Raw genomic sequence first — 14,560 nt, 5'->3', positions numbered from 1 at the left:
GGTTTAGCAAGGTACAAGATCAGTAGACAATATTTTCCCAAAAAATTCAGCCTACAAAATTCCAATGAATATTCACCACTAAAGCTCTTTGCTTATTTAATAAATATCTTTATTTATTCTATACATTACAGTAATATGCTCCTTCTAAGTATACTTGATTATTTTGTACACTGTACTGTGGTTGCTCAGCTGCAATATATAAGTATTATACAAATATCCAGTCAATACAATTGTGAAATAAATTATTAAATAATAATTAAATAATAATTATAATTATAATTAAAACAATTATAATAATAATAATAACAATGTTGCACATTGATTAGAATTTCAAATACATTTCAACTTATCAGCTACTTTTATTTTCCCATTAGGTGCTGTCTTGTATTTTTCTCTGGCTTTAGTAAAATAATCAAACACTTTGGAGCAAACAGGCAGAACAACAAGCCAAAGCTGGAAGCCAGAATGGCAAATGACTCCACTGCATCAGCATATTTCCCAGGAGAGCTGATATAAGCAGGGACGAATGATAGCCACACAGCACAAAATATCAGCATGCTAAAAGTGATGACCTTGGCCTCGTTGAAATTGCCAGGCAGTTTACGTGCTAGAAAAGCCAGTATAAAGCACAGGCAGGCCTGTAGACCAATGTATCCCAGAACGCACCAGAATGCAAGACTGGAACCTACGCTGCACTCCAGTATGATCTTCGAAATTTCGTATTGTGTATTTCTGGATGGAAAAGGGGGAGACTCAATGAGCCAGGCAGCACAGATAACCACTTGAATTACAGTGCAAATGAAAATAATGGCCCTCTGCTGCTTGGGCCCCAGCCACTTCATGATGTTGTCCCCTGGTCTGGTGGCAGTGAAAGCAGCCAACACCACCAGGGTCTTCCCCAGAATACAGGATATGCAAAATGAAAACGTTATACTAAAAATAGTGTGTCGCAGCATACAGGACCAATATGTTGGCTCTCCAATGAACACCAGGGAACACAGGAAACACAGAGTCAGAGCAAAGAGGATGAAGAAGCTGAGTACAGAGTTATTTACACGGACGATGGCTGTGTTTCTATGGTAGAAAAAGACCGCAAAGACAGCTATAGTGAGGCTGGCACCCACCACAGAGATCACTGTCAGGGCTATACCCAAGGAATCATAGGCCAAGAACTCCACTATCTTGAGGATGCAGACGGTTCTGTCAATATTTGACCAGAAGTCATCAGGACAAAATGTGCACTCTATGGAATCTAAAGGGAAAATAATCAAATATAACATGTTGGTAGTGAAATACAAGAATTGCATTGTGATTCTTTTATTTCAAGATTTTAAACTCACTTGTCTGATTGCTAATTTTGCCGCTGTCACATGGTACACAGTCAAAGCAGCAGACAGGCTCCCCACGACGGACAGCTTTCCGGGACCCTGGAAGACAGCTGGTGCTGCATACAGACATAGGCACCTATAGGGAGTAAACAATGGCTTTCAGTTCTGCAGTGTGCCAACATATTTTGTCAGTTCCTTGATAAGGCCTTTTAAAAACAAAAAAGGGACAGCTTTGATAACTGCATTGTCAGTTTTTGCGGGTTCTAGCTATTTTAACCTGTTTCACGCCTTCCCCCCGGTACCGGGCGGATAAACGCGTCATTTGCAGGAAACAACGTCTAAGGAATCTTAATATTGAATAAAACTATGAATGTGTTATATCCATGTAACGGGAAGAAACTCAGCTAACTGATCTTTTTAATTTTTTTTTTCAAAAAAACCCCACAATGCTAGCACTCAGCCTCTGAATTAGCCTCGATCCAAAAAACGGGACCGACAAAGGCACATAAACTCACTCAGAACTCCCTTATTACTTATCCTAGATGCACAACCAAACACTATTTTTTGGTGTCCTGGAGACACTGAATCTAACGGTGCCCACCTCAACACTCAGTGATAAACATTCGCGACGCTATCAACGAAAGCGTACATCATCACATGTGGAGCCAAGAAGCTAAACATGTAAATATGGCTCACCTTGGTCAAAAGTGGTCTTCAATGGCATTAAAACGATAAAAAAACGATGCTGCAGTTAATCCATAGGTTCATCCTATGTGTCTGTGCCTTCTTTGAAATTATTTCTGATAATCCATAAGCAATACAACTGCGTTTTAGTTTCCAAACTCCAGAAGGAGACATTCCTCCAGTTTAGTTTCGCTTTCCACACGCGAAGCGGCAACATTTTTTCTTTATAATGTGTGTCTATGGGAGCCTCCTCCTTCGATTCTATTGGCTCTAACGGTCACAAGGGTATGTCAACCAACCAGATCGAGCAAGGGGGGCCAGAGATAGGTCAAATCCACCCAAATGACCCCAGATGGCCCAGTTTTTGGCTAAATCTCTCTAAAAAGGTCAAATTTCACTTGTTTTGCATCAATCTTGATACAGGGTACTTATTATATGTTGTACTTTGGATTCCTAAAGCTTTTAGTCTACTAACCCATCATCCAAGGGTAGTTTTCACTATCTGTAAAAAATAATTTTTGGACGGACACTATAATTTACAGTTTTTTACTATGTAAAATCTGAATTTTCTTTAAAATAAAAAACATTTATATTGATTCTGACACTTCTACATCCAACTCACAGGTTTATCATTACTTTGAGAAAAGATTATTAATTTAACCCTTTTAGAAGGGAAGATATGGTCATTTGTTCTGGGAATGTCATTTTCGAGCCTGAGACCTGAAAAACAGGCTCAGAGTGGAACAGGTTAATCAGAAAAAATACTTATTTTTCTAGTGAACATCAGTGAAGAGCTTTGCATTTTGTATTGTTGCTTACACTTTACAAGCAATTAGCTGCTGCAGAAAGTAAAATTGTGATACGCATTTCTCATATTGTGGCATTTTATATAAGGGCAGAAAACAGTGGAGGTGCAGATGTTATTTTCACACTGGGGACGGGGGTATTATCCATAAGCTATTCAAGAATTTGTAGCTTTAAAATTATGAATATTTATTTTTATTTTAGAAGAATTCTACCAGAAGGAATATAATGTGTGTCATGATTTTAGTTTTGTCTGTTTAGTTATGGCTTTATTTTTTAAATTCTGACTCCCTCTGTCTGGTCTTCCTTCCTGTTTGCCCTCCTGTGTCTGATTGTCTCATTGTGTTCACCTGTTTCCTTTGTGTTTCTGCCTCCCCTGCCCAGAGGCCAGTACTACGATTTTCGCTTAGCGAGCTAACTTTAGGGAAAACTCTGGGTTTCCGGGCCTACGACGCTGGTTCACTTCTTAGCGGGCTAGATCTCCATGGTAACTTATGCTGAACGGCTAGCCTGGTCCGGAGCAGGTTAGGTTCCAGGATAAGAGATCAACTCAGTGAAAGCACCGCCTGCTGACCAATCAGAGCTCAGTGTGCAGAGTTTAAAGCTATCAAGTAATATTACAGGATAAAGGAAATACAGAAAAACTGCCGTTGCAGGAAAGACGTCTGGCAAAAATCAACTGACTGTGTGAACGTGAAAATTAATAGAATATCACCTCCCATCTTCAGAGCAATCTGACTAATACAACATTTGCGTTAAGAAAGCTTACTTAAATATCTTCCACAAGTTAACATAAGTACCTGGATCAAAGTAACATTACGTACAGTCCGCGGCACTGTGAGTGCAGACGTCGATGTGTCCCATTATCATTCATATCACATCATAATGTATCATATATTTCCTTATCTGAGTCAGCTTCTTTTGCCGTATCTGGCTGTGCAACACTCACAGTGTCACATACTGTATGCAGAAGTATTATTTTAAGCAACACATTAAGTTGACGAAACACTGGAGTCAAATGTAATTAAAGTCAGATCCACTCGTGTCTTAGACGGGGCAGTGATATCATAAACCTGTTAATGTACGCATTCAAACACTTTTTTTTTACCAGCTGTATTCACCTTGCATGTGCAAATGTTGCTTTTATCCTGGATAAAGTGTTTAAGTCATGGATGTTTAAAGTTTAACGTCTTAATATGTGTCTAATATTATAGTTCACTTTTCATTCAGGAAGTATGACGCTTACTTACCCCAAGTGAAGGAGTTCAAGTATCTCGGGGTCTTGTTCTCGAGTGAGGGAACAATGGAGCGTGAGATGGGCCAAAGAATCGGAGCAGCGGGAGCGGTACTGCAGTCGCTTTACCGCACCGTTGTGGCGAAAAGAGCTGAGCCAGAAGGCAAAGCTCTCTGTCTTCCGGGCCATTTTCGTTCCTACCCTCACCTATGGTCATGAAGGATGGGTCATGACCGAAAGAACGAGATCGCGGATACAAGCGGCGGAGATGGGTTTTCTCCGCAGGGTTGCTGCCGTCTCCCTTAGGGACAAGGTGAGAAGTTCAGTCATCCGGGAGGGACTCGGAGTTGAACCGCTCCTCCTTCGCGTCGAAAGGAGCCAGTTGAGGTGGTTCGGTCACCTAGTAAGGATGCCACCTGGGCTCCTCCCTAGGGAGGTGTTCCAGGCACGTCCAGCTGGGAGGAGACCGAGGGGTAGACCTAGAACCAGGTGGAGGGATTATATGTCTTCGCTGGCCTGGGAGCGCCTTCCCAGCTAGCGGGGAACGTTCTCACAACTTTGGCTAACATTACCTACAGGTTCTAATAATGTTTTAAAGAAACGTTTTAATCTAATGTTCAAAGAACCTTTATAGGATGTTTATTCTTTCAAATAATGTTCCTATAAGGCAGGGGTGCCCAACCTTTTTTGAACCGAGAGCTACTTTTAAAGTTGCCAGTCTGCCGAGATCTACCAGTCCAAATAGAGAGGCGTAGCCATTACTGACAGCCTACTATCAGGTAAATACACACTTCTACTTGTATAAAACTGACTTTTGTACGATTAATACTTCATAAAATACTGCAAATCCTTTATCTTACCTCTTTCTAATCTACACACATACAAGTATTTAACTGAAGTTACACAACAGTGTTGTTGATACAGAGTTGGAGTTTATTCACACGTCACATACTACAGTGGGTCATGTTTTCAAGAAACATTGAACAGTGCTGCCACATATGACACAGGAAAAAAAGAAAAGACTCTGAACCCTTTCTTTGCCATTATATAAAAATAGTGTTGCTACAAAAGTATAAATTAGGCTTACTAATAAGACAACTCAGATCTGAAGCTACACAGGAATCTGCTGCCAAAGTGCAATAAAAAATACAAAATTAATAGAATCAAACCCTTTTTTTGTTGCATTTTAGTAGAGTATAAAAAGAAATGCCTTTAAAATAGGATGCAAGCAACACTAGTTTCTTAACCCTGAATTGATAATAGACTATAATCAATTTAAACAGAGCAGATCTTAATGTTTGCATTCCTATACCATTTTGTACAATAATTATAATGAATAAGTTCAAACAAACTAAAACTTACAGCTGATTAATAACGGTATCTAAGTTGAATTTTTATTATATCAAAAACCTGTTGAAATGCTACTGTTATTTTTACTGTCCCCAAAAAGCACGTCGGCAGCCTCCAGGAATGCTTCTTTCACAACTTCGCCGTCTTTGAAAGACTTCATGTGTTTCACAAAACGTGATGCTATGGTAGCAGCCTTGCTCTTGTTGTTGGGCCTGGTGAAAATGGACTGCTGTGCATTTAGCTGTCCTTTCAGGTCCCTCACCTTTTGGGAGCGTATGGCAGAATTAGGAGGGAATCCCGTCTCGTAGCGTTTGTGCACTGTTTAGAAATGCCGCTCCTAAATTACCCTTCTTCGGTAAAGCCACGCTCGCATTACAGATGAGACAGATGGACTTTGAATTGGAATAGATAAAAAAATAATCATCCTCCCACTCGGAGTGAAAATTATATATTTTGGGCTTTTTTGCTTCTGCAATAATTGCGGTCTTGTGTGTGTGCCGACTGTCACTCCTGTTGACACGGACAACGTCAGCTAACTAGTGCCCACTGCCCACCAGCCACGCCCCGACACATGGGGTCACGCCGGCCAATCACAAAGCTTTGATGCATTCAAGTGCATTATTCTGGCACAGGAAGATTATGTTATAGAACATTAACGATCAAACAGAATATTGTTGTTCTATTTTTAAACACATCTTGCGATCGACTGGGAATCTCCCCTGGTTGGGCACCCCTGCTATAAGGTTTAAGGTAAACTAAGACATAATGTTTTAACTGCAATATTCAGAGGATGTTTTGAGAAGACAGAAAGTTTTTTTATAAAACGTTCCTTTAATGTGATATGTTAACCTGTTAAGCCCGAGAGACCCCGGTACCGGGGCACTGCCGCAACATCTTGCAGGAAACAGTGTCTGAGGGCATGTTAATTTAATAAAACTATGAATGTTTTATATCCATGTAACGGGAAGAAACTCATCTAACTGATCATTTTTTTTTTTTTTCAAAAGAAAACCCACAATGCTAACACTGAGCTTCTGAATTAGCAACGAGCGAAAAATGCTAACACCTTACTGCACCGAAAATCACTCACAAATCCTTATTATTTATTTTTTCACCACATCCAACACATCGATTCACATCGTGAGGTGACACAGAATCTATTGACACCGACATTACCACTGAATTATACGTATTTGCGACGTTATAAGCAAAACGGACATCAAAACAGGTGACGCTAGGTAGCTAAAAATGCTAACATTTTTACCTTGGCTCTGTAGTCTCTCCAAAGTGGTCTTCAATGGCATTAAAACGATAAAAACGCTGCTGAAGTTAATCCATAGGTTAATCTAATGTGTCTGTGTCCCTTTGAAATGATTTAACACATTAAAGATGTTCTTTATAAAACGTTCCCTCAATGTTACATGATAACAAATGAAGAACATTCTCCAAGCAACATTCTGAAAATGTTTTCAGGATGTTTTTGAGGCCTGAGAAGACAGAACGTTTTTTTATAAAACGTTCCTTTAATGTGATATGTTTACAAAGGTGGAACGTTTTGCCTGCAACATTCTAAGGATGTGTTTTGGACGTTGTTGGGGTAACACATTAAAGATGTAATTTATAAAACGTTCCCTCAATGTTACATGATAACAAATGAAGAACATTCTCCAAGCAACATTATATATAGCTGCTGGTCGCATTAATAAAAAAAAAGACTTCTGATAAATCGGAACGATAAAGCACGTTATCCCACTCTAAAATAATAACATTCTGGCAACATAAAAAATCTAACTTGCAGCTGAAAACGTTCTAAGAATAGTAGGGCATAATGTTCTAACAATGTTATCAACAACATGTAAAAAAGGTTATTACCAAGCATTTTAACAATGTTTTTAGAGAAAGTTATCCTACCTTTCAGAAGAACATTCTGGGAACCAAAATAAAACGTGCCGCTGAAAAAGTTTTAAGAACAGTAGGGCATAATGTTCTAACAATGTTATCAAAAACATCTTAAGAAGGTTATCAAAAACATCTTAAGAAGGTTATCACCAAACATTTTAAGAATGTTTTTAGAGAACGTTATCCTACCTTTCAGAAGAACATTCTGGGAACCAACATAAAACGTCCAGCTGAAAACTTTTTAAGAATAGTAGGACATAATGTTCTAAAAATGTTATCAAAAATATTTAAAAAAGGTTATTACCAAGCATTTTAAGAATCTTTTTAGAGAAAGTTATCCTACCTTTCAGAAGAACATCCTGGGATCCAAAATATAACGTCCTGCTGAAAACGTTTTAAGAATAGTAGGGCATAATGTTCGAACAATGTTATCAAAAACATCTTAAGAAGGTTATCAAACACATCTTAAGAAAGTTATCACCAAACATTTTAAGAATGTTTTTAGAGAACGTTATCCTACCAGAAGAACATTCTGGGAACCAAAAGAAAACTTCCCGCTGAAAACATTCCAAGAACAGTGAATGGTAACATTCTCAGAATGTTTTTAGAACCAAAAATGTCTAGCTGGGTTGGAATCCCCCAGTCAGAGCTGGTTGATGTGGCCAGGGCAAGGAAAGTTTGGGGCTCTCTGCTGGAACTGCTACCTCCGCGACCTGACCACGGATAAGCGGGAGAAGATGGATGGATGGATGGAAGTATGATGCTGTGCTGTCAGTACGCTTCTCCATGTTTGTGATTTGTCAAATATTGCTAACCCCGCCCCTTTTATGTGAACGCGCACATAACTAGATAGGGCAAAGCTGGCTTGAGTTAACGAGTTGATAACCAGCGTCGTAGGACCGCTTAGCGAGAGTCCGTTTGTTTTGGATTAGGTAAGGCGGGTAACTCAAACATATCCAGGTTATGTTGAACCGGCTTCGTAGTACAGGCCTCGGCTGTGTCTTGTGATTACCCTTCTGTGTGTTTCGTCTTCTCTCCCCCTTTGCTCCCTGTTCGGTCGTTGTCTTTTTGTACTGGTAACCTGTCTGCCCATGCTTGTAAGTTTGTTAATGTCTGTCTTTTTCCCCGGTTTGTTAATGTTTAGTAGTTTCTTATTTTTTTCTGTCATCTCCTTTTGTTTAATAAAGCTCGGTTTCTGTTGATACTTCTTGGTTCCCTTTTTTTACTGCGTTTGGGTCCTCATACCACTATCTTGAGAATGTGGAGCATTTAATCACAAAACACGTCACACTGTATCGTGGGCTTTCAACTTATTTTCACTGTAATGCAAAGGGACTCACATCTTATCCAGCTTTTCCTGGCCACCTGACTTACCTCCACCTAAACTTACAGGATTTCAAAAGCTGGCATCTGATGGATGAAGGTAAAAACACAGTGTGAGCAGCTTGCCTCACTCTGATGCCCTGCCCACATGATCCTGTCCTCCTGGATTAACAGCTCCTCTCCGGCAGGCTTGGTTCCATCAAACAACCCCACGTTGACATATTCAATGTTCCCGCCCATGCCTCTCTGCCAGTTGAGAATGTCATAATAAGATATAGAGTCGCCATCTAGGTCAAAGTTCACTTCCTCCCCGGCAATGTTAAATGTCACTTCCTGGAGGTAGTGCTGGAGCTTGAAAACCAAAAGATAATATGAAATGTGAATTTTTTTTTAAAAAGACAGTTAAAGTGAAATTACTGTAAGAAAATGTAAATATACCTGCCAGGGGTATATGTTGTTGCTTTGAGCACATGAGTTGTATTGGAAAGGGCCACTGCCCGGTTGACAGAGAAGAAGGTTGTGCAGGGAATGAGCAAATGCATACACAGCCTTATAGACGTTATAGGCCACTCTAGGGCTGGATGTATTCATGTAGGCTGAATGCTGCTCTAACAGGGACTCCTGTCCTGAGCAGGAAGGCAACAGGGATCCAGACGACAGAGAAGGGTCACAACCATACAGGGCCTCCCACAGCTCCTTAACTAGAGTATTATTAAGATACATTTGAGGGTTGACTGTCTGCAGGTAGTCACTGAGTCCGGAGATTTTACCTTTTCTGATGCCAAACCCGATGGTGCCCCCTAGGTAGGGGTAATACTCACTGGCTGTAAATACGGATGCTGTGATCAAGGCTTCACTGGCAACCCACTGGATTCCAGTGATGTTCTGTGTCATATAGTCACTCAAGAAAGGCGTCAACTCCCCCTCAGTCGAAAATACCACCACCACTTTTGCAGTAGAGCTACGCATCACCTTCACAGATAAGGCAAACAATGATGGAGGAAATCGTTTCACATGGAAAGGAAAAAAAAAAGTAGGTTAAAGAATGACTAATAGGTAATGTGTGTAGAGTCATTATATGTTTAAAAAAAAGTATATAAAAAAGATACTTTGGAAAACAGCAGTGCCCGCTAATAAACCCTATCTACTTCCCAGCTAGCGGGGAACGTTCTCACAACTTTGGCTAACGTTACCTATTGGTTCTAATAAGGTTTTAAAGAAACGTTTTAATCTGATGTTCAAAGAACCTTTTTAGGATGTTTATTTTTTCAAATAATGTTCCTATAAGGTTTAAGGTTAACTAAGACATAACGTTTTAACTGCAACATTCAGAGGATGTTCCGAGGATCTTATTGAGGCCTGAGATGACAGAACGTTTTTTTATAAAACGTTCCTTTAATGTGATATGTTAACAAAGGTGGAACGTTTTGCCTGCAACATTCTAAGGATGTGTTTTGGACGTTGTTGGGTAACACATTAAATATGTTCTTTATAAAACGTTCCCTCAATGTTACATGATAACAAATGAAGAACATTCTCCAAGAAACATTCTGAAAATGTTTTCAGGATGTTATTCTTTTTTTATAAAACGTTCCTGTTATGGCAAATATTGACACGGTCATGGTCAACGTCAGATTTATTTCTAGAGCGCTATAAAAAACAAACTTGTTGCATTTGTTTGAAAAGGATGTTTTAAAAAAAATCTGATGTCACCATATTTTCCTTTTGAAAAAAACAAACAAGCACGTAATTCATGATAAGCTGTTAGCAGATATTGCATGTTTGCGTTGGCATGTGTGAGTTCCCAGCTAGAAATGTTTGTTACCATTCGTTGTTCTAGGAATGTTTTCAGCGGGACGTTTTATTTTGGTTCCCAGAATGTTCTTCTGAAAGGTAGGATAACGTTCTTTATAAACATTCTTGAAATGTTTGGTGATAACCTTCTTAAGATGTTTTTGATAACCTTCTTAAGATGTTTTTGATAACATTGTTAGAACATTATGCCCTACTGTTCTTAAAACGTTTTCAGCAGGACGGTTTAGTTTGGTTCCCAGAATGTTCTTCTGAAAGGTAGGATAACGTTCTTTAAAAACATTCTGGAAATGTTTGGTGATAACCTTCTTAAGATGTTTCTGATAACCTTCTTAAGATGTTTTTGATAACCTTCTTAAGATGTTTTTGATAACATTGTTAGAACATTATGCCCTACTGTTATTAAAATGTTTTCAGCGGGACGTTTTATTTTGGTTCCCAGAATGTTCTTCTGAAAGGTAGGATAACGTTCTCTAAAAAAATTCTTAACATTTTTGGTGATAACTTTCTTAAGATGTATGAGCGCATTGAGACAATGAATAGGACGTATAAAAACGAATTTATGCATGCCAATATTCACTCACATGCACTTATAATCACACTAAGGTATGTAGGCCCACAGTATTCATAATATCATATGTGTAAAATATCAGAAAATAATCACACTTTTTTCTGACTATAAAGATTGTGTCTCGTATGTAGGTTCTAACTGTTGGATAAGCTATCTGGCCGTGTGTGGTTTGTGAGGGCTGCGTATAAACAGTGTCCGCTGTTTATGCATATTGGATCAAAATCGTTATTGCACCCTTTAGATTTGAGACCGACAGACATATAAAGGAACGGACCGACTGTCACTGCCCGTCCCTGAAACCCCTGTTAGTGTTTGTATGTGTTTGTTTCTACTGTGTGTCTCTCTCTCTGCCTGCTGGTCTGCTGGACACGGCTGGGAGCAATCTCCAATCAACCACACCTGCAACCTGCTCATCAGCCACACTATGAAAGCCTGCAGCCTGCACTCATTCCCTGCCGGATTGTTGCCGTGAACGGTTTGTTGCGTGCCGCTCTAGCTTTTTACCAGCATATTCTTTGACAACTTTGCCTGCATTTGTCCCACACTCATTTTTATGTGTCTCCCAGGAGGAATACAAGGCCTTCCACACTCCCAAGACCAGCCAGGCCTCTCCATCCTGGAACAACTGTTTCCCACTGCTGCCATAACCAACCTCCACTCCCAGCTCCCCTTTTCTAATAAACAAATGTTACTTTCACCAGCTGATTCCGATTCATCCTTTTACATGTGTTAATAGTCAAATTCCAATAGTTAAGTAAACTATCAAAATCATCCTAATGACCACAGTGGTCAGTCCACTTACCCAGGAATTTTGAGTTGAACAATTACAGGAATATTACGCCTTTATGTTCTAATGATGTAAAAATATTTTAGTAAATTGTTACCACAGAACATTTGCATAATGTGTTAAACATAAAGCATGTTATCCTTCTCTAAAATAATAACCTTCTGGCAACATAAACAAATCTAACTTGCAGCTGAAAACATTTTAAGAACAGTAGGGCATAATGTTCTAACAATGTTATCAAAAACATTTTAAGAATGTTTTTAGAGAACGTTATCCTACCTTTCAGAAGAACATTCTGGGAACCAAAATAAAAGCTTCTGCTGAAAACGTTTTAAGAATAGTAGGGCATAATGTTCTAACAATGTTATCAAAAACATTTTCGGAAGGTTATCACCAAACATTTTAAGAATGTTTTTAGAGAACGTTATCCTACCTTTCAGAAGAACATTCTGGGAACCAAAAGAAAACTTCCCGCTGAAAGCATTCCTAGAACAATGAATGTAACATTCTCAGAATGTTTTTAGAACCAAACATTTCTAGCTGGGTTGTTAGTCTATTGTTATGAAATAAATAACGTAAACATTCCCGATGTAGGGAATTTACTATAAAGTTATCTTTGTGTGATAAGAGCTCTCTAATTCTATAAAACCTGGCATGTACCTGCAAGATCTCCAGAGTCCTCTGACGATTGTAGAGCATAGGTATAATTTCTTGGTACGCTACACACACTTTGGTACCCTGTAATTCTCTCAGTAAACCTTGCACAGCGAAGCGCCCGTATTCATGGTCTCCTCGCACCAACCCCACCCAAGTGAAGTTGAAGCGTACCAGCAGCTGAGCAATGGCTTTCACCTACATTCAACAGGAAATAGTTACACTTGGCTCAAAACACACACATAAAGAACATTTTACAGACTACATTTGAATAATATACATTTCTTTTTTTCACTGAAGAATGATCAACAACCTATTAAGGCCACACTCTCACCTGATAATCATCATTGGGGATTACTCTGAAGAAGGTGGGATGGTTTTTTCTGTCAGTAAAACATGCACACGAAGAAAAGTAACTGATCTGTTTAAAGAAGGATACAAAATTGAGTATAGTAAAGCAATTAAATGTTTGGGGGATTACAGATAAAAGAAAAAATCATTACCATTGGGATTCTGAATGGTTGCAGGATTCTTGACACCACCATAGATTGAGCAGAACCAGATTCCCCGATCACAACGAGGAGTGGAGAGGCACCGCTGCACGTGGGAGAGTCATCCTCACTCAGCCCATTTAACACAGCCAGAGCAGCCCTCTGGCCAGTCAGTGGATATCCACATGAATCAAAGATTTTGTACCCAAGTGTGTAATTGGGTAATAGCTCTGCACTCTGGTTTATCTCCTCCACTGCCAACCTCATAGTCTGAGCCCAGCGGAAAGCCCTGGGATCAAATCTGCAGCCAAACAGACACAGGTGCACACAAGAAACACATCACAGATGCACACAACATACACATTCAAACTTATTGTGTGTAGAAAAGGTACAATTAAAGGCAGAGATGATGTTAATTTTAAATACTTTTAAATTGTAGCATTGCATCTTGGTTGATGTGATAAAATAACTGATCTGTTTCTTTGTCTGCATGTTCTCATTATTTTTATAATATGTTCCCAGGATATGTCTTTAATAAGTTCCCTATAATTGGCATGTTGTTATTATGAAAGACCAATGTAAATTTGAACTTATTTAGAGGAAAATAGAGACATTGTTCAAATGCTGCACTTCTAAGTCATTCAAAATCATTTATTTTTGTATTATGGAGCAACTTATCATTTTCTAATATAAAGAGTATCAAAGTACATATCTTTCTATGAATCTTCTTTAAATCATTTTATAAATAATTAGGGAATTACCTACCCAAAACTATGTCAAAGTCAGTTTTTGCATGTCTTTCTCTGGATAAAAAGATTTTTTAAAAGCAATTAATTCAAGCCAACACGCTAACTTATCAATGAATACTAAAACCTAGTCAATACAAGTATATTCTGTTTAATCATTCAATAAAACAAGAATGTTAGTTGCACACAATGTTTCATACACAAGTTATATACTCTCACTATGGTTTCCACATCAATCAAAACTCACCCATTGCATTTTACTGGTGGTGGCCTGTAGGTGCAGTTCAGGTCTGGCATCTCCTGGTTATAGTGAAGGGGGAAGATCCCTCCAATTATATAGTCACCTTTGGCCACAAAGCCTGGCTCAAAACTGTTTTGGAGTTTGCATACTTTGGCAGAAGATGGTGGCGAGGGGTTGCTGGATATTGGGGTATACATTAGAGTTAGGACACATTGAGAGTAAAGCAAGCAAAATAACACAAGTCGATTCATATTACACATCCCAATAGACAGAGAGAGAGAGAAAGAGAAAAAGAGAGCAAGAAATTAGGCAAGTTATAAACACTTTGTCACCTATGTGTTACATCTTATTGATGACAGAGTGTGACTGGATTGGACATCAGCAGCTCCGCCTGATTTACTAAAAGGAGTTAACATAGACTGAATCATGAAAAATAAATATATTAAGAGGACAATTATTATGGATATAGTCTCTCATTAAGACATTTTCCACTTATAGAGAAAAACAGTTGTTGATTTAATTCCATGGTGTCCATTGTGACCAAAAAACATTTAAAAATATTCCAGTGAACAGAGCAATAGGGTTTTAATTTAAAACAATGTTTTTAATTTTTTGAATTAGGCTTGGAAATAAAAC

At 38.8% G+C, this 14,560-nt stretch overlaps 1 protein-coding gene across 1 annotated transcript; it reads right to left on the bottom strand.

Moving 5' to 3' along the window:
- Positions 1–359: 359 nt before the first annotated feature.
- Positions 360–14,095, bottom strand: LOC117470273 (extracellular calcium-sensing receptor-like). The gene is made up of 8 exons (XM_034114985.1): positions 13,931–14,095; positions 12,950–13,238; positions 12,781–12,867; positions 12,453–12,644; positions 9,061–9,594; positions 8,749–8,973; positions 1,341–1,464; positions 360–1,252 (listed from the first exon to the last, which is right to left on the bottom strand). Exons 1-8 carry the CDS (start codon positions 13,978–13,980, stop codon positions 360–362), a joined length of 2,394 nt encoding a protein of 797 aa, XP_033970876.1. The 5' UTR covers positions 13,981–14,095.
- Between the last annotated feature and the right edge of the window lie 465 nt (positions 14,096–14,560).

Source organism: Trematomus bernacchii, unplaced genomic scaffold (genome assembly GCF_902827165.1).
Source record: "Trematomus bernacchii unplaced genomic scaffold, fTreBer1.1, whole genome shotgun sequence".
Lineage (NCBI taxonomy): Eukaryota > Metazoa > Chordata > Actinopteri > Perciformes > Nototheniidae > Trematomus > Trematomus bernacchii.
Note: the sequence above shows the minus strand (reverse complement) of the source record. Positions and strands in the feature narration are given on the sequence as shown.

Bases quoted from the DNA above. Each gene is read 5' to 3' on its own strand.
- LOC117470273 (XM_034114985.1), bottom strand. From the start codon at position 13,980: ATGCCAGACCTGAACTGCACCTACAGGCCACCACCAGTAAAATGCAAT. The intron at 12,645-12,780 runs GTGAGAGTGTGG...TGTTGAATGTAG, and splicing joins TCCCCAATGATGATTATCAG to GTGAAAGCCATTGCTCAGCT. The intron at 8,974-9,060 runs GTATATTTACAT...TTGGTTTTCAAG, and splicing joins ACAACATATACCCCTGGCAG to CTCCAGCACTACCTCCAGGA.